This window comes from Musa acuminata, chromosome BXJ3-3, assembly GCF_036884655.1.
Source record: "Musa acuminata AAA Group cultivar baxijiao chromosome BXJ3-3, Cavendish_Baxijiao_AAA, whole genome shotgun sequence".
Taxonomy (NCBI): Eukaryota; Viridiplantae; Streptophyta; class Magnoliopsida; order Zingiberales; family Musaceae; genus Musa; species Musa acuminata.
The window spans coordinates 28,909,636-28,928,205 of NC_088351.1; the positions used below are offsets into that span (position 1 = coordinate 28,909,636).

The following is an 18,570-nucleotide window of genomic DNA, read 5'->3' on the forward strand; positions in this document are numbered from 1 at the left end:
TAAGCGAGTATCCGACCGCTGTAGTTTTACCCAACTGTTTCTAAAAGAAAAATAAAAAAAAGGAAAAGGCATAAAAATTTAAGAGAAGGGAAGGAAGCCTTCGGTTTTTAGGCCTCTTTATGACTCGAAGCCCCCTTTGTTTCTCCGCTTTGACTCCCCTATCGGACGTCGCAAAACCATCGCGGCCGCCTTCGATGGGCTCGTCCTCCTCCCCCATAGCCCCCGAGAGCCTTAACCGAGAGAACCACGATGATGGCTCCGCCGCCTCTTTCTTCGACATCTATGGACCTGACGTAAGCATCCTTTGTCCTCTCTCTCTCTCTCTCATCTTCGAAGCATGATCTCTTGGAAACCTAGGGTTTCCCTGCGTGCCGAGAGGTTGTCTTGCTTGTTTTTTTTTCTTTCTTTCTTGAAGTTGTTTGAAGAAAGTTGTGACCCTTTTGAATCTCCCTCTGGTCATCGTTGTAAGTGGTGTGTGATTAGTCAAAGATTGGCTGAAGCGAAGCCGGAGTACCACTGGGATGCGTTTACTGAGAGGTACTCGGCGACCAAAGTTGGATTTTTGGTTTCCTAGTAATATGGAATAATTTTTTACTGAATAGAATGTGACTATTGTGGATTCAGTTTTGAAGTCCCATGAGATGCAATGCTTGCAGTTAATCCGCTACCAGACATGGGATTTTGCCTGTATCTGTTGCTACGTATTCCATTGTCATCGACTGTCTATTGTCTTGGTTACCGAAGACTCATATTTTACCTTTTGGTTTAGTATAAGGGCACAACACTCCTGCTAGGTGCAGCTACTGTCTATGCCTCTGTCCCAGGAGAGCCATCAAATAACTTTTTAGGTCAACCCAAATGTAATTTCCATGTCAATACTTTGGACATTTCTGGTTTAAAGCTAGTGGGGGATCAACCGACTCTTTCAAACAAAATGTTCTGTCTATATCCTTGGTCCTTAAATGACTTGAGATGTGTTGCGAATGTTAACTTATTTTAAATATTTGTTAGTTTGAAGAAGATGATGATGCCGACAAAGTTGGCATATAAAGTTGCATTGTCAAGTAAATAATTTAATTTCTATTTAAAACTATGTTTTTTTATAAATTGCATGATGTTTCTATCTAATTATTTGGTGATCTGATGTGCAGTTATCCTGTTTGTGTTTAATATATGTTATGGATTATGTCTTGCAGGGAAAGGCTGATGTTATATATAACACCCCTGCAGCTGATTCAACTCTAAATCTTCAGGTTATGTAGTACTTTTTTTTTAATGAAGTTTCTCGCTCTATTAAATTTTGACATGTGTTTCTTGTGAAGCAGGATATTCAAGGGCTTGTAACCTGGGTCATTGGTGATGGTCTCATGCCATCCTGGGTTTTTGTCAAGGTACAAATGCTTTGTCCTTCTTACTATGATGATGTCTAGTATATGTTTTTCAACATGTTTAACTCCTATAATTTAATGGACTGTAAGACTCTTACCCTTTTACCTTATGTATTCAGTTGAAATTGATAAGAGGCCAAATTTGTGTTACTTATTAGCTGTTCCCAATAAACCATGATTTATTAGCTGTTCCTATAATTTAATGGACTGGAAGACTCTCACCCTTTTACCTTATGCTTGTGAGGTTTTTTTCCTATAAATATCTTTGGTAAAAAAGGAATGTTCTTTGTCTTTCATGAGTCCATAATTTAATCATTGAAATCTTTTGTTGCACCTGCTGCTCACATCTTCTTGCCTTAGTGATGGATAACATTGTTGCCTAATCCGCATTCAGATCTCAGTCGGATATTATTTGGATGAAATGGTAGTGCATTATAAAGGCTGGTGTCTACTTATTGTCGTAGTTGAGGAGTTATCTTTGCCAGATGTATCACTAACATAGCACAATATGATACCTTCTGGTTCATCATTGAATGTATAGAGTCCCTATGGATAAACCCTTTCTTGAGATTCAGCAGTGGGATGGAAGAACTCCAATTTTTTTGTGGTTTATGTTTCATGGACATGTCAGAACAAGTTTAGGGATAGGAAATGCTGGAACATGATCACAGATTGAGGTTGTTGTGAAAATTATGTGATTTGGTTATTAATTGTGTGATTTGATTAAGATATTTTGTCCTTATGCTTATTTGTTTGAAAATTGTATTTTAGAATGAAAACTCAATATTCATGGTGATCAACAATATTCCGTTGGTCTGTTTCTCATTGATTATCATTCAACTAAAATGTGGATTCATATTCAATGACACTACCAAGGATGTATATGTTAGTTGCATTTGTCAATGTGTTGATGTCATTCATCTTTCTAGCTCTTGTTGTTTCATCTGCTCACGCTAAAAACCTTCTTGTCTGGCGAAACATCGACCACCCTTATGCTAGTTTTTTAACTGCCCTAATGCCATTCATTTGCAGTCAAGTACTTGTATCATGACTGATTTATTTGAATAACATGTGATGCAGTTCTTGTGTCTTTAGTAGCACCTAATCAATCTCTTTATTTTTCTCAGAACAAGCCACTTATACAGAAAGTCATACTACTCTATATTCCAGGCCTGGATGCAGCTTTGTACATGGAAAACTCTGGCCTACTTACTGGTCTAAGGGACAGTTGTGGTGCTCCCAAGCCAGCATTGGCTTTAAGGTCTGTGGCTGAGTATTAGTTTCTTGACTTGCTTCTGGAACATTTCTGTCAGCACATGAGCTTATGTTTATTGTTTTAAGATACTTGCTGGAACATAGACATCAGTATTGTTAATTTACTATGTTAGATGTCAGTTGTGTTTCAGATGAATTGCAAACAATTGATGCGCTTCTAACATGCAAAGTGAAAAGAAAGCGTGATGAGGTTGATTTAAAACCCAAGACATCTGGTCAAACTTTCGAACAAGGTATGTATAGATCTCAGTGACATGATGCATTTGATGTTGGCGAACACTCCATATGACATGGGCAATGAGAGTTTTGCTTGATAGTGCATTTGGCTTTCCATTCTTGAGTGTAGTATGGCATGGACCCTTCATGCTGATGGCACACGACATGTTACAGCGTGGCTGGAAACTTTCCAAAATTTGAAAATCTACTGCTTAGCAAATCCTAAATTGTTACTGTTAAATTACATTTGTGCCCAAACTGAGTACTTGTGTTGTTAGAACTAATTCACATGTGTTAACCTTTCCATTATGTTAAGTGGATTCATCGACTTCTTTTTTTGCTTTTAGTCTGATTCTTCCTTAAACCCATCGTTTGATGAAATCTAAATGTCTAATTAGAATTTCATTTTCTTTGTGGTATTACCCAACAGTGCAATTTATGCAATCTATTATATTCAGTTCATATGTCTAGTTGTCTACAACATAAATTTCGTTATATTCTTAAACAAATAATAACTATGCTTCTTGCAGGAGAATTATTTGCTCTGGAAAATTTAAGGGAACTACCTTTTCCTATCCACTATTATACCCTTTCCAGAAAGGAACTTGAGGATAATGGATATATCTTGAATCAGCCAGGTAGTTTGCTGATTTATATATTTCTTATTCCTTCTATTAGTTTGTGATGCTAAATATATTATGCAGGTGTGATCGCCACTCTTCCTTCTCCTTCAGGGTCCCCATTGCATGAAATTCTTGCACTTGACTGTGAGATGGTAACATTTACTAAAAATAACGTTTTAGATTGAATTTATTCATTACAAACTTCTAGTGGATGCTGCTCATAAGCTTATCAGATAACATTCTATCATCTTGAGGTGTGTTTATCCTCCATTGTAACTTAATGCTTAGTTATTATGTTGTAGGAACCTTATCAAGAAGAACCTCAGCGCAAATTTATAACCCATTACAGATTTTTTTTACTAAGCAAAAATGATCCTGCGAACTTAATGAGTTGAAGATTATGTACCCACCATTTGTTTAAAGGAGTTGGTTGTCATGTTTAAAGTGCTCCTTTTTCCTTGGATCAGATAAGGATTATAGGATTGAGACTGCTGTTATGTAATGCTAGGTTTGCGTTCTTTGTCACATTATGATATATGAAACTATTTTTATATTGTTTTACCTGTAGAAAAAAAAGTGTTAGTTAACAAACAAATCTGTTACGATATAAGAGACCTTGATTCTAGACCCAGAGAAGGTCCTGATCCAAGTATAGGCACTGCCATTCCCTAAGTAAATAAACTTGGTTGAGATTATGAGTTGGATAACAGGCCTCATGCATGGATGGTATGCAAAGGGATTCAAGGTATATGAAACATATTTCAAAATAAACTGATGGGAAAGATAGTCAGGAACTTGGATTAGTGAAATGTGGGTATGGATGAGTTTGAGATTGTCAGTCAAATGTTCATAAGAATAATGGAATATTAGAGGTTGCATAGAGATTGAGAGCCAAACAATTAAGAAAACTAGCAATATGATTCTGGAAATAAATTTGAAAGTTAAGAGTTCAGATGAAAAAAGATGATAAGGGATAAAGGGCTGAACTTATTATGGTTGTGGACTCACTCCATATCGCCCCTTTGTGCACATACAAAATCTACAGCCTCAGACCATATGCCAAGAAGGAAATTTTCTTAGATTAATTTCTTGTAGTTGAATGTTTTGTTTCATTAAGATAGGGTGTGTTCATATAGGCTTACATGACAAGGTATTTCTTTAAGATACAGAGTGTTCATAGGGAGCATCCAAATCCTATATAACGTGACAGATATTTTAAAACTTGATTCCTAGTAATTTAATTATCCTTTTAGACTAATTGTATGTTTTTTTTATTCTTATAATATTTATTTGTAGGGTAACTTTCCTTTTATTTCATGTGTTTCTTTTGAGACTTAAGAACTCTCCTAATTTCATAATTTAAAACTGACACCTTTCATTTGTTGGTGTTAGTGCGTGACTGCAGAAGGGTTTGAACTCACAAGAGTTACACTGGTAAATGTTGCTGGAGAGGTAGGCAGTTTGTTCCCTTTTCAATTTTGCTCATTAAGTTTAGGTAATATTGTTTTTTTTTCATATTGTAGCACCTTCTATACTTGGCTGGACAGTTATTTAACAACCATCCAATAATTGTCTAATTATGTGTTTAATTGTGGATAAGCTATTATTTATGTAAGTTTCAAGTCTTAGTACTGGAACGATACCAGTCAGACCGGTAGTGGTCAGGTTTGTACCAGCATACAATGGGTCCATATGCTGGTGTACTGGTTGGTATCATGGCTTTGATTTGTCTGGACTGGCTGGACCATAAAAAGAAATGAACCCAGTTTAGGGTTTTTCAATGAATTCTACATTGTTAGAGTCAAAATCTACTAATTATATGGGTCGATTTTGACTATGAAAACAATGAGTGATGAGTCAAAACATGTTTAACATGTGGATTACAAATTGTATTCAGAGAAAACATACATAGAAGAATTCTAAACATGGACCTAGGCTTCATCTATGCGGATCTAGCCTTTTGAATCTAGGCTACAATTTTGTGAATCTAGGTCAGATCTGCGAGGATCAAGACTTGATTAATATCGATCTAAGCTAGGTTTTCATGGATCTAAGCTAGAGATGATAGGATCAAGCCTAGAATCTTGTGGATCTAGGCGGATGAAGCCTTGATCCTCGCAGATCTGGTCTTGATCCTCATGGATCTAGCCTATATCTGCAATGTTTACAGCTTGATCCTCATGGATTTAGCCCTGAATCTGTTAAGGGAATCATCTAAAACCTAGCCCTAGATTCATGAAATAACTGCAACAAACTAGATAGTGATTAGCTTGAAAGATAAATTGATCCTCATGGATTAACCTTTTTATAAAAGAAAACCCAATTTGGATCTCAAAATGAGACTTTAATTTGTTGAGATTGAGCTTTCCTTTGAGAAATCTTGAGCTTGGGATAGAATTTGAGTGAAATTTGAGTAGGATTGGGAGAGGGAATGAAGAGAGATGTAAGATGGGAGGAAAGGAAGGGAAAGGAGGGTTAAAAAAGTCAAAATAGACCCTTGATGAGTCTCTTCGGTTCCGATAACCCAGGGTAAGGTTATTGTCTGGTAGACCAGTTCCAACAGCCAAAAGCCCTCTTTTGTATTACCACCTGTTCTCAGTTTGAAGTGGTAAGTTTCCTTTTGGGTTTCTGCATGAGTTTAAAGAAGTTGAGTCAGTTCTACGCTTTCCAGCGTAGAAAAGGTGATCTAGCATTCCAGTTTTGTTATTTATCGCCCATGTGTCTTTTCTCTTGCTGAATTGTAAACATCTAGGTCTTGCTTCAAAGAAAAATCTTGATTGGTTTTTTTCTGATTTTCTCTTTGTTGTTACATTAAATGAACATTATCTTCTGAATTTATTCCTTTTTTTTCTCCTTAATTTTTGGAGTTTCCAAGTAAATTCCATCTTGGGTGATGGATGACTGCATAACTAGTTGCACCCATGTTTATGTGGATTGTTGCTTCCACTCCTACTGATCGTGTTAGTTATGTAGTTGATCGTTGGGCACTCATTAGGCAATTTGATTAGAGACTCCAAATTCTAATTGGGAAGGTAAATTTTGTAGCTTTCTTAGTCTTTTTTAAAGTTTGCGTTGTCACACACTGAACGGGCATAGGATTTAACTGTCCTTTAACAACCTTTAAGACAATTCTGTTTGTTGCAGATGTCTGGCCCATTGTATTAAGCATAACTTCCTGCAAGATGTTTAAGAATTAGTGCTGACCTTAAAATTTTTATTTTAGCCAAAATCTATTAGATGAACTGACTTTCTTTTTGCTATATATTATAGATATGAAGGATCTATACTTGGAGGCTTTCCTAAATAGAGTTACATTAACTTTTTTTTTTCTTGTGAGAATGATCTTGATTTTGATGAGTAATAGTGAGAAAAAAGTCAAAGGGATCGTATGTTAAATGTTTTGTTTGTTCTGAAGTTTGTTCTTACGAGTAATCTAACATGGAGCTATTTGTAAAATTTGCAATATTCAAATTTTTAAAACTGACTGTTCAAGAGTCAAAACACAAAATCTGAGGGGTCACTGTTTCTGCCGAACTTTTGCCTATGTCGATATTCATGCTGAATGGCATAAAATGGGTACATTAATACAACTATGCTTCCCTTTTCTATCTTGTAGAGAATAAATAAAATAAAATTTCTTAAAATCTATGGTATATTAAAATGCCATTGTCTTCTTGTTATTCCAAGCACATGTATTCTATGTATAATGGATGTCATATGGATGCTTTATCCTTGATATGGGATTTTTCTTGTTTAGCCTTTAAAGGTTACCGTGAGTCTGTGAATTTATTTGAGCTTACAATATTTTCCTTGCAGGTGGTGCTCGACAAACTAGTCAAACCTTCCAACAGCATTCTCGACTACAATACTAGGTAAATTTAGATAAATTTAATTAGTAGTTTTCGTTCTTCTAACCAAATAATGCCATTCTTGCTTACTGGATATCGACTTATTATTAGAATGCATAGCTAGCTTTCAACATTATACTTGCTCCGTTTGACCAGTTTATTTATTGGTTGCCTTGTGATGGTTGGAAGATACAACTATTTCATGATTTCATATGGAAGGCTACAGTCTTGCAATTATCAGGAATTTAGATTAGACATGGTATATTTTGCAAGACACTGTTCAACCTATCCTAATGCTATAGTTAAGGGAGTTATGTTTTGTTTTTTTGGTTTTGATGCTATTTCTATGTGTGAATTGTCAGTCCTTATCTTGTTAACAAGGCTTGATGTATTGTTAATGTGTCACTCTCCAACTATAGTCACATATGTCAGATGTCTTTGAAGGATATTTACAGTTTCTTCCCAACAATAGATTACTTTTGGATTCCTTAGGTTATTCAACCAAATCTTCTCAGGTCTTGACAAACTAGTCAAACCTTCCAACAGCATTCTCGACTACAATACTAGGTACATTTAAGATAAATTTAATTAGTAGTTTTCCTTCTAACCAAATGATACCATTCTTGCTTACTGGATATCAATTATTAGAATGAATAGCTAGCTTTCGACATTATACTTGCTCTTTTTGACCAGTTTATTTATTGGTTGCCTTGTGATGATTGGAAGATGCAATTATTTCATGTTTTTATATGGAAGGCAATAGTCTTGCAATTGTCAGGAATTTAGTTTCATAGATATCTGGGCTTTCTTCAAGGAAATTAATTGTCTTCTTTCTGGATGCTGATTATCCGATCTGAAATAGTGTGCTGGGATGGTACATAGCTAATTCCTTAGATGTCTGACATGTACGAATATTATGTTGATGCTACAGTACCCTTAGGTAGTCGCCGAGGGTCACATATTGTAATTGTGAATGTTCTTATATTTTTATGGCTGATCATGTACTCTGTTTATGTATTATGCCGCCCAGTGCACATCCACATAGTATATTATGTAGTAACTTGGTGTTTTATGATAAGGATAACGAATAAAATTAATTAATATTCGATAAATTATTTCTTATGCTAGTGACTGCCTACTTATGGAGTTTTATGTGCAGTATTTCTTTGCTATTGGAATGCATTAATTTTATTGCAGAAAAATGAGGTTTTAGCTTATGCAGGTACAGTGGAATTACTCGTGAGATGCTAAATGATGTGACAACCACAATCAAGGACGTTCAGGTATAGTGGAAATGCATATTCTTTTTTTTGTTTAATGGTTTTAGATATGCTTATATTAATTTTTTTTTCTTACTCTTTCTGCTTAATATGGTAATATATACTTGGTTTTTTGTTACCTTAACATAGGGTAATTCTTTTTTACTATAAGTACATTATAAATTGATTTATCTGATGGTAGTTCTGATTTGTATCATCAGGAAGAGTTCCTTAAGCTTGTGCACAAAGAAACAATTCTTGTTGGCCATTCTCTTGAGAATGACCTTCTAGCATTAAAGATATCTCATGATTTGGTAATCGATACGGCTATTTTGTACAAGCATTCTCGTGGTGCTTGCTACAAGATAGCTCTGCGAGTTCTATCTAGTAGATTTCTTTCGCGACAGATTCAGGCATCAGGAAATGGACATGACAGTATCGAAGATGCAAGAGCTGCTATGGAATTAGCACTTTTGAAGATTAGACATGGTATGTTTTGCAAGACACTGTGATCAACCTATCCTAATATTATAGTTTAGGGAGTTATGTTTTATTTTTTTGGTTTTGATGCTATTTCTATTTGTGAATTGTCAGTACTTATCTTGTTAACAAGGCTTGATGTATTGTTAATGTGTCACTCTCCAACTATAGTCATGTATGTCAGATGTCTTTGAAGGATATTTACAGTTTCTTCCCAACAATAGATTACTTTTGGATTACTTAGGTTATTCAACCAAATCTTCTCAGGTCTTGACCTAGTTTCACCTTTTTGTAGTAGGAGGTATTCATGCACCATGCAGAAGTTCTATAAAGCACTACATTTTTTTCAAGCAGTTAATGTTCTTTTTAGTCTGGTTTTTAATTTTTTTTAATAATTATAAACCATGATATCAGGGAGTACAAGTTGGTATAGTACCTGGTATCCTAGTATTGTGACAGGTTGCTGAAAATGATATTAGAAGGACCATCCTAAGTGTCCATTGTCTTCCGTATTTCATTGAGAAACCTACTATCACACTAAAGACTGTATTCTTTTGTTCTAGATGCTGATGGCATATGCAAGTTGTCATGGTATTTGTTGTTTCTCCACTAATATGACTCAGTACATGATTATGATATCTGTTCTTGCTCTGACGTTTTATTCTCTAATTACACATTAGGGGAAATTAATGAACTTAAGGAACTTGGACATGGTCTGGTAAATAATCTTTGGATAACTGTTGCTTCTATTGCAACAGTTATGAACATGACTAGAAGTATCAAACCACCATTCAGATAGATATATAAACAAATGGACTGAAGCGCCTAGGGCTTTGATCATTTTGGAAATTTGGCATCTTTTAGCGCCTAGCTCCTTTGACAACACTGGGATAAATAGAAAAGGAAAATTGAGAAAAATGGTCCATCGTCTCATATTATGGAGGCTGTAAGATCAAAAGTTAGTGTGGCAATGACTAGAAGTATCAAACCACCATTCAGATAGATATACAAACAAATGGACTGAAGCACCTAGTGCTTTGATCATTTTGGAATTTTGGCATCTTTTAGCGCCTAGCTCTTTTGACAACACTGGGATAAATAGAAAAGGGAAATTGAGAAAAATGGTCCATCGTCTCATATTATAAAGGCTATAAGATCAAAAGTTAGTGTGGCAGTGACAGTGAAGGATGATCCCAAGTAACAGAGAGCAGCTTGATTTCTGGAGATTGCAGCAAACAGCTGTTTCTTTGTGCTGTATATCTAATTTGACTCATTGTACTGTTCCATTTGTTGTTTGAGCAAGTTTGATGTAGAATTGTGTTTTCCTTACAAGGTGGTGTCACTTGTACAATTGATTTCTTGGGAGGAACTTAGGATTAAGTAGTTCACGTGACAGCTGTACATCATTTTTAGGCCTCTATACCCTACTTGTACAATTTGTTTTTTGTAAACAGAAAATTGTTTGTGCATATCTGAATTGAGGATATATTTTTTTTTTGCTTGAGCAGTGAGACGGATGTAGAGTTTTTACTGTTTCATCAGCAAGGAATGGTTTTAATTACTGAAAGTGCCCTGTTTAGTTGGTTTGTCTGTGAGTTGATAGTCACCTGTACGCTTCAAATTTTTGGGGGTAGATTTGGGTTTATGCTGTATATGAGAGTTGCTAATTTGTACGTGGCATCTGATAAATCTTTGTTTTCATTTGGAAAGTAGAGTTGTACATGAAGAGCTGTCTTGTTTTTACCCTCCAGATATGGGGGGCTTTGAACTTTACTGTTATTTTATGCTTGGTGAGGGATGAGACAAGAAGTTACATTGAGATTGAGAGGATTGAATTGTCTTGATATTGCTGATTCTGAAGTTTGAGCTTTTGGTATAAAATATGAAACATTCACTTCATCCCCCAAAACTACTGAATTGCATAAATCAGGCTTTGTAGTTCTTGCAGTTTACTTCAAAGCAGTGAAAATGGTAAAACAATATCATGGCAACTTTTTTTTATATCCATGATCATCCATTTAGAATTATACATGCCCATTGTTGCATGACATACTCTTTCCTTGCTTTGGATTATAACATGAATCAGGCTTCTTTTGTGCTGTATCTGATACATGTTTATTCAAATATGAGTCAATCTTTCAGTGCCTTATTTTCTTAACTTCTGTTGCACCAGGACCTGATTTTGGCTTACCACCAAAATTCACTCGAAGCAAGCTGGTTTCTGCTTTGCATCAGAGTGGGAAAAGTTGTTCTCTCGTTGATGATGTATCGATTCTGAAAAGATATTCTGATGAATCATGCAATTCAATTCCAGTATTTTCAGATTCTGAGGCGCTTTCCAGAGCTATAAAAGAGGTTCAAAATGTTTTAACTCTTTGAATCAGCTTTCTGAGTTGCTTTTTATTAATGATCAATTGGTTTTGAATATGAACTTTTATTCTTAATGTAGGTAAAAAATGAAAAAGTAAGCTTTATTTGGACCCGTTTTTCTGGATTGTTCTCTTATTTCAAGAAGCAAGCTCAAGATGTAGAGAGGTTGAGACATCGAATTGCGGAGGTGATATCGTCCCTGACATGTAAGAGAAAAAAAGCCAGGACAACCATAAAGCATGGTGCAGTATGCTCAGAATTGAAGGATATCCTAACTGGGATAGATGTTAAAATTCAAAAGCTGTACAATGCATTACCTAATAATGCTTTATTAATAGTTTCTACCGGTCATGGAGATACAGCTATTGTTCAGAGGTAAGTTTAACCGTCTCTACAATAAGAGCAGCTACTCTTTTACTTTTGCTGATCTTATGAGAATGATCTGATTTCATATTGTTTTTTTTTCTTTTTTTTTTTTGGAGCAAATGACTTGAACTAGTGATGTGTTTAGTCTGGCCATGTTTAGGTTGGCAGTTGTCTTGATACTTTTGAAACTATGGTCAAAGTTTATCCGCTTTTTTCTTTCTTAGGACCTTTCTTTTCAAGGACTCCCTAGTGAAACAATAAAAAAAAAGAAAATGATGCAATAGATTAAAAAAAGGGTCAAATCAAACAAGGGGGCAGAATAAGAGTACACAGATGGTGCAGCAGAAAGTAAACTTGGAAAGAATATAGTTGAACAGAAGTTTTTCCTTTTTATTTTTATTAGCTGAGTGCAAATTGCAAATTTGATTCATATTTTTCATTGAAGGCCAAGAAGGATGTCTTTTAGCTATAATGGTAATTGGAACACTTTTTTACTTTCTCAGATATTGGGTGGTTTTTGGGAATATGGAGAAAGTGTATTGTCATGAAAACATTATGGGAAAGGATTTTATTTAGAGGGGAAAATCTAGCAACTATTGGCTGTGATGTGATGAAAAGAACACCATATACCCATGCACACAAAAACTAATAGACGGGAATTGCATATGATATATCATGTGTGCTACAAGGCTGGTTTGTTGAAGTATTAGCATTTAATTCTTTTATACAATTTCTAGTTGATTGTCTATGTCCCTAGCCTTTTGTTTAGGCCTGTTTAAGGGTGTTATTGACTACTGTACATTTTGGCAATCTGCAAACTATTTCATGTTCAGGACACACTTATTCTGGAATTTTTATTTAATCTTCATGATAATATCATGTTCTGTCAGTTCAAATTACATGTTTAGTCCAAAGTCCAATACTTTTAGTTATTCTCAGTATCTTTAAGTCATCATACGTACCCCCCTACACAAGATTTCCATGAGTGGTGAATTCCAGCAAATAGAAACAGCGTGCTTCCTCTCTGTTTACTGTATTATGCTGGTGTTAATTCTAGATATTAGTTCTAGAATTGGTTCCCTAGTTTCTTTTACTTTTTCATCTTCTCTTTGGTTCCACTTACCACTTATTCTTATCCTTGTACATGTGAAGATTAAGGAAAATGCTCACCGATGGTTGTGACGAAAATATTAATCGTGAAGAAGTTGTGCGAGCCTTGGAAGAACTCCAAGCCCGAGCGGAAGTGGCACTTTGCTTTGTCTGTGTCAAACATTGATATCTTTCTTTTATTATGGTAGGCCCTTTTTGCATGGACATCTTGAACGTCTCTGACCTTCTTTACTCTTGGTTGGTGGTTGCTTTCGCTAACATTACTGTTCGCTTGCCAGGGATTCGTCAAGAGGCGTAGTGGATGAGAATACAGCAAAGCACGAGAGGTACAAACAGTTTTGAGTGTGGGCACAATATTTTCCCACGAAATGATTTGAAAGCACGCCGGGATAATGTGCCAGACTCTTATTGTATGACATTTTTTTGCCGTCGCCTTCTCATTCTTCTTCCGTGTCATGAATGAGAAATGTGCATATTTAATGTGAAGTAGATTGTTTGGTGAAGCCTCGATTCGCCAAGGGTTCAAAATCTGGACCGTCCGTTTCAGTCGGTTCATGCTACAGTCGAGCGATGATCTTGCCGCGCAAGTCGTTTGTACAAAGACCTGAAGCACGTGATCTGCGATGAGTTGGCAGTGTCTAGAATGTTCACCTGCCAAAGCAAGTGCCCGTCTCTCGGTACTATATATGACGTGTCTGTCTCATTGTCGCAACGGTGTTTCCCTTCCCCATGAAACCCTCTTGCGAGGAGTCGAAGAACGAGCGAGATCCATTCTCACCGTGAAACCGTCGAGCAAAATCCGAGTGATCATCGTCTTCGTTCTCGTCGGTGAGCTAATGGTTAAGATCTCACTGTGAAACCCTCGAGCAAGGGGTCGAAGAAGGCGCAGGATCCGAGCGATCATCTTGTCGTCGATCGGAGGGTAAACGATCTCTCTCCCATTTCTTTTCGAGGGTTCTCGTGGTTCTTTCGATTCTCGGATAAGATCAACGCAAGCAACGAAGCCCGCGACAAACCCGTCCAGGTCTCGTGGTATCTTAACTCTCACTGTGTTGATCCTCTCTGCCCTTCTCTTCTCCATCATGTACTCTTTCATGTAAATGATAGCATGGCCTTTGGCACTTTCTTTCTTATCTTGTTTCTCCTTATCGCAGCTCTTTTTCACGGTTCTTTAGGTTTTAAAGATATTTCCCTCTCGCTTTTGCTTGTTTTCTTGAGTTGGGTCATCGCAGGTGCCACATTCGTCTGTCACGAACCTGGCCTCTGCTCGCCTGTTCTTGTCTGTCTTGATCATTTTTCATGGGTCTGTTAAAGAATGTTGCCACCCCATGATTATATGTATCTATAGGATAATGTGAAACCGACGTGGTTGCTCCAAAGATGTTGAATCAAGTATTATTCTCTTTTTTTATTATTACGCAACTTGCGGAGTTAACGTTGGCAATCTCCGTTTCGAGATTGCTTTTGGACTATTGGGAGCATTCCTTCTCAGTTAGTTAGGAAAAGTCGTAGTTGTTAAGATCGATTTATTGGTTATTCCGTTGGCTATAATTAATTACTGGGATTATCATCAGGAAGTTTTTGCTTTTTATATCAATGGCTTTTGGTGTTGAATATTTACAAGAATCCTTGCCTTGCACTCTTTATTATTCATCTAGAAATGGAATGGGATTATTTTGATTGCTTGACAGTTACAGATTCCATTTGATTGGTGTTGAACGTTTAGAATAATCCTTGCTTTGGCACTCATTATTAATCGTCTTGAAATCGAAGGGATTTTAGTTTGATTGCTTGACAGTTACAGGTTCCGTTTAATATCGTGTTTGAAATTAACGTCAAGAGTTAGATCTTGAAAGAGTTTGTGACTTGTACTGAGATGAAGCTTCTTTTAGCCAAGCAGAAAACATTGCCTCCAATGGTTGCATTAATGATCAAAATTCATGTTGCATTTGTGAGTTTTTTTTCCCTTGCCTTTTTGGACTCTGTCAATGTACAAGTGTGGGACAATCATCTATTGAGCCTTAGTATCAAAGCCTAATATTTAGTTTCCATTTGGATCATATTTTAAAGTTTGACATGTTAAGATGTCATTAACAAGGTTTTTTTTTGTTGATATGATGACAGTTCACTGAGTATAGTCTTCATTCTATATCAAGATATTGAATCATTTATTTGTAATGTCTGTCATTTGGTTGTAAAGTTCCCTCTGGAACATGCTGATCTCATTCGAGGTCTTTACTGAATGTATCCTGTTAAACCAATCAGTTCAAACATCTTTGACTTGAAAAGAAAATGTTTCGCTTGATTATAAGAAGTTGCTGAATGGTAGGTTGTTCCGAGTGTACCACAATTTCAAGAAAAGAAATTGTAGTAATATATTTTGGATTAATAAACACTCTTCGTTATAGTAAAGAATAGTAATTTCCGGGTCAATATTAAAGTTGCAGGATCATCAAGTTTTGATGATCTTCTGGATCGGCTCTACTTGGCATATGACCATTTAAAGAGCATTCGTTGTAGAGTTTCTGGAATCATTGCATATACAGATTTTTCTTGACATTTACAAGATTCTGGAAGCCTGTTCAGGAAGCTGAAACGACACTAATCTGACTTTAATGTGGGAGTTAGCACAGAATGAGAGGCAAAACAATTATAGATGAATGAGTTTGCATCTTAACTTTCAAACTCGCCAGATGTGAAACCTTATACTCGATTGAAGATCGGCTGAAGTGAAGCCGGGTTAGGCCTTCACTTTCGACGAGGGACGACGGAAATCATGTCTTCTATATGCAAGATCAGAAGCAAGAATATAGAAACAGAGTAAACATATCAAGAACATAAAACAGAGATCACAATAAAATCTATTTGTATTTTCAACCTCATCAGAGCGCAACGTCTCGTAATGTCAACTCCTCACTATTCAAACTGAACTTTCGAATAGCCACAGTCACCCTTATTAAATTATAAGCACTTGATGAAAAGCACCGCGTTCTAATTTTAATTTTTTTTTCGCCTGATACAATGATGCCTTTAAAGACATTTTTTGTCAATATACATTCTAATTTTACCGTCAAATGCAATTAAGATAAAGCTGCAAAGCGAATATAGCACATGACTACTGAGCCTAAGAATAATCTCCCATCCCTCGTTGGAATGAGATTGTGCCTAAAGGATATTGAATTTCCCATCCGTCATTGGATCCAATTAATTTATTGGAATTATGGGGCCCAAGACAAAGCAACATTAACTATCAATTTTTAATGGAATTTGTTCTCATATGTTAGGGAAGCCTCGTATATTGAGAGTATGTCCTTTTTTTATGTTGGGGGACACTGATAATGACAACGCATGTAATTAGTTTAATCAGATTAAACTAATAGTTAGTTAAGCGTAATAGTTAATGAATTTCTTGCGTATCAGATTAAATACCACATCTTCAAAGGATGCACTAACAGTGGTTGAGATTTCCCTCTCTCTCCTCTACCCCCACTCCCCACTCCCCACCCCCCAACGAAAACAAAATAAAAACGAACGAATTATCAATAATGACCATTTTAAACTAAAATCCTAGAAGTTACAGAAAAGTGACTAATTAAAGCAAAGATCTTAGGGACTAAGAAGATATCTAGCATCACAATGTTAAGAAAACAAAAGAAACAATCTACACACAAAAAAAAAAGGTATGATAATTCCTGATTACAAATACTTGTTTTCTTTTCTTCTTGTTTTTTAGTGAAATATGGATGTAAGCAGGAGCATATTTACAGGAGGCTCAACAAACGACCAATACATGGTCTGAGTGAGAAGTGTTGTGCTCCGTTGACGTAACCTTCATCTAGTGTGGTGCTTCAAGTAAGGCTCTATAACCCTAAATTCTAAAAAAACGAAAGGATATTGACTAAATAACTATAAGATCCATCAAAATTTGTTTCAACACCATAGCACCAAGTATTACTGCAAGAGCTTGTTACTCCTATAATTGCACATACCAAGGTATCTATAATAATATTTAGCTCGCCTTGTTAATCCCACTGAATAAATACACACATATACATAATATTATGTTCATATTCGAAAGATGATTCAGGTAGTACACACAATGACAGATGAGAACAAATTAAGATAAAACTTTCCGAAGATTCGTCTTTATTATATCTTTTTATCTTTTTCCTTCTTGGTGAAAGAACTACTCCAAACCCCATATATGCTCTAAAAGTCCAGTCCTCTGTAACACTAAGTGAAAGCCTTTAATATCATTTCAAGTTTCATATTAACTGATCATCGGCAACAACTTCCCACGAATAAGAACTCCCCTCGATTGAACCCAAATCTACACCATGTCTTCTACCATTTGAAGATCCAAGATTGACAAAACAAAGATTCACGAAACGGAGAGAGAACATATCATGAACGGAGGGCAGATTTCAAGAGAGAGAGAGAGAGAGAGCAACAGATCATGAACAAAGGGTAGATGTCACCTTGAGATCGGGATCAGCGGGAAACCGGAAGCTCCGATGATAATCTGCCGAAGCGAAGCCGGCTTGGGCCTAAACAGAGGCGAACTTGTTGAACGTCTCGCGACAGCTCCATAAGTCTTGGGGGGGAAAGTAGGATCGGGATCTAAATGATGTCTTCGACATGCAAGACCAGAAACAAGAATCAAGAAACAAACAGAGGTACCAGATCAAGAACATCAGACACGAGAATAGAGCAGATCACACTCCACATCGACGAGAAACCGGAGAGTCCGATGATGATGCGCCCCAACGAAGGAGAACCGCCTCGGGCCTCGCGACGGCTCCGTCCTCCTGCTCCTTGTCATCGGTCTCGCCACGGCAGCAGCAGAAGAAAGCGACGACCCGCGTGCGAGCGGCAGCGGAGTCCGATGACGAGGTAGGATCGGAATCTAAATCATGTCTTCCGAATTCAAGATGAGAAAAAAGGATCGAGAAACTAACAGCGCAAAAGATCAAGAACGTCAAGCACGAGACAAGAGCAGATCACACTCCACATCGACTCCGATGATGATCGGCCCAAGTGAACCCCATCAATAGCTCCAAAGGAGGAGCAACGCCTTGGGCCGCGCGACGGCTCCGTCCTCCTGCCCCTCGGCATGGGAGCCGCAGGTAGTCCTCTGCCCGGTCGGCGACGATCCGCGGAAGGGAGGGAGAGACGGTTCGATGGCTTCCCGATCTCGTTGTCCCGAACGGTTTTGCGGAGTCTAGAAGCATCTGCTTTATTTATAGGGCTCGCGCGTACACGTGTGAGCAGCGGATGGCCGAAACGTGTGCCGTGTAAACTTGATGATACGAAAAGGAACGGACGTGATTTAAACTTGATACTCTGGTAAATTGGTGGATCGACATCTTTGCTACCTATCAAAACACACACATAAATCAATTATATATAATCACCACTAATTGTCTCTATTTAATTTTAAGGAGAACAAACATGTCATGAATTTGGTGAGGGTGGAATCATTTTGGTTGCTGTCAAGCCGATGTCGGCGTCGAAAACTAAGTGTGGTGATGGAAATAGATACAAGGTTGTTGCGTTCGGAGACATGTGTCGACTTCGAGTCGTTCCCAAGGAAAGGAAATGTACGTGAATGCAGATAACAAGCCGAGCTCATTAA

At 36.9% G+C, this 18,570-nt stretch overlaps 1 protein-coding gene and 1 long non-coding RNA gene across 2 annotated transcripts; one reads left to right on the top strand and one right to left on the bottom strand.

The window, feature by feature from the left end:
• Window positions 1-119: 119 nt before the first annotated feature.
• On the top strand, window positions 120-13,438 carry LOC135583928 (small RNA degrading nuclease 5-like). Its single transcript, XM_065141335.1, has 15 exons — window positions 120-293; window positions 1,197-1,253; window positions 1,326-1,391; window positions 2,516-2,649; window positions 2,784-2,896; window positions 3,410-3,517; window positions 3,584-3,654; window positions 4,895-4,954; window positions 7,319-7,374; window positions 8,573-8,633; window positions 8,831-9,098; window positions 11,263-11,444; window positions 11,539-11,834; window positions 12,978-13,119; window positions 13,214-13,438. The coding sequence occupies exons 1-14, from the start codon at window positions 120-122 to the stop codon at window positions 13,099-13,101; spliced, it is 1,770 nt and encodes a 589-aa protein (XP_064997407.1). The 3' UTR covers window positions 13,102-13,119; window positions 13,214-13,438.
• Window positions 13,439-15,449: 2,011 nt separating this feature from the next.
• Window positions 15,450-18,134, bottom strand: LOC135632238 (uncharacterized). The gene is made up of 2 exons (XR_010494643.1): window positions 17,414-18,134; window positions 15,450-15,715 (listed from the first exon to the last, which is right to left on the bottom strand). It is a non-coding gene; the product is annotated as an uncharacterized LOC135632238 (long non-coding RNA).
• Window positions 18,135-18,570: the final 436 nt, after the last annotated feature.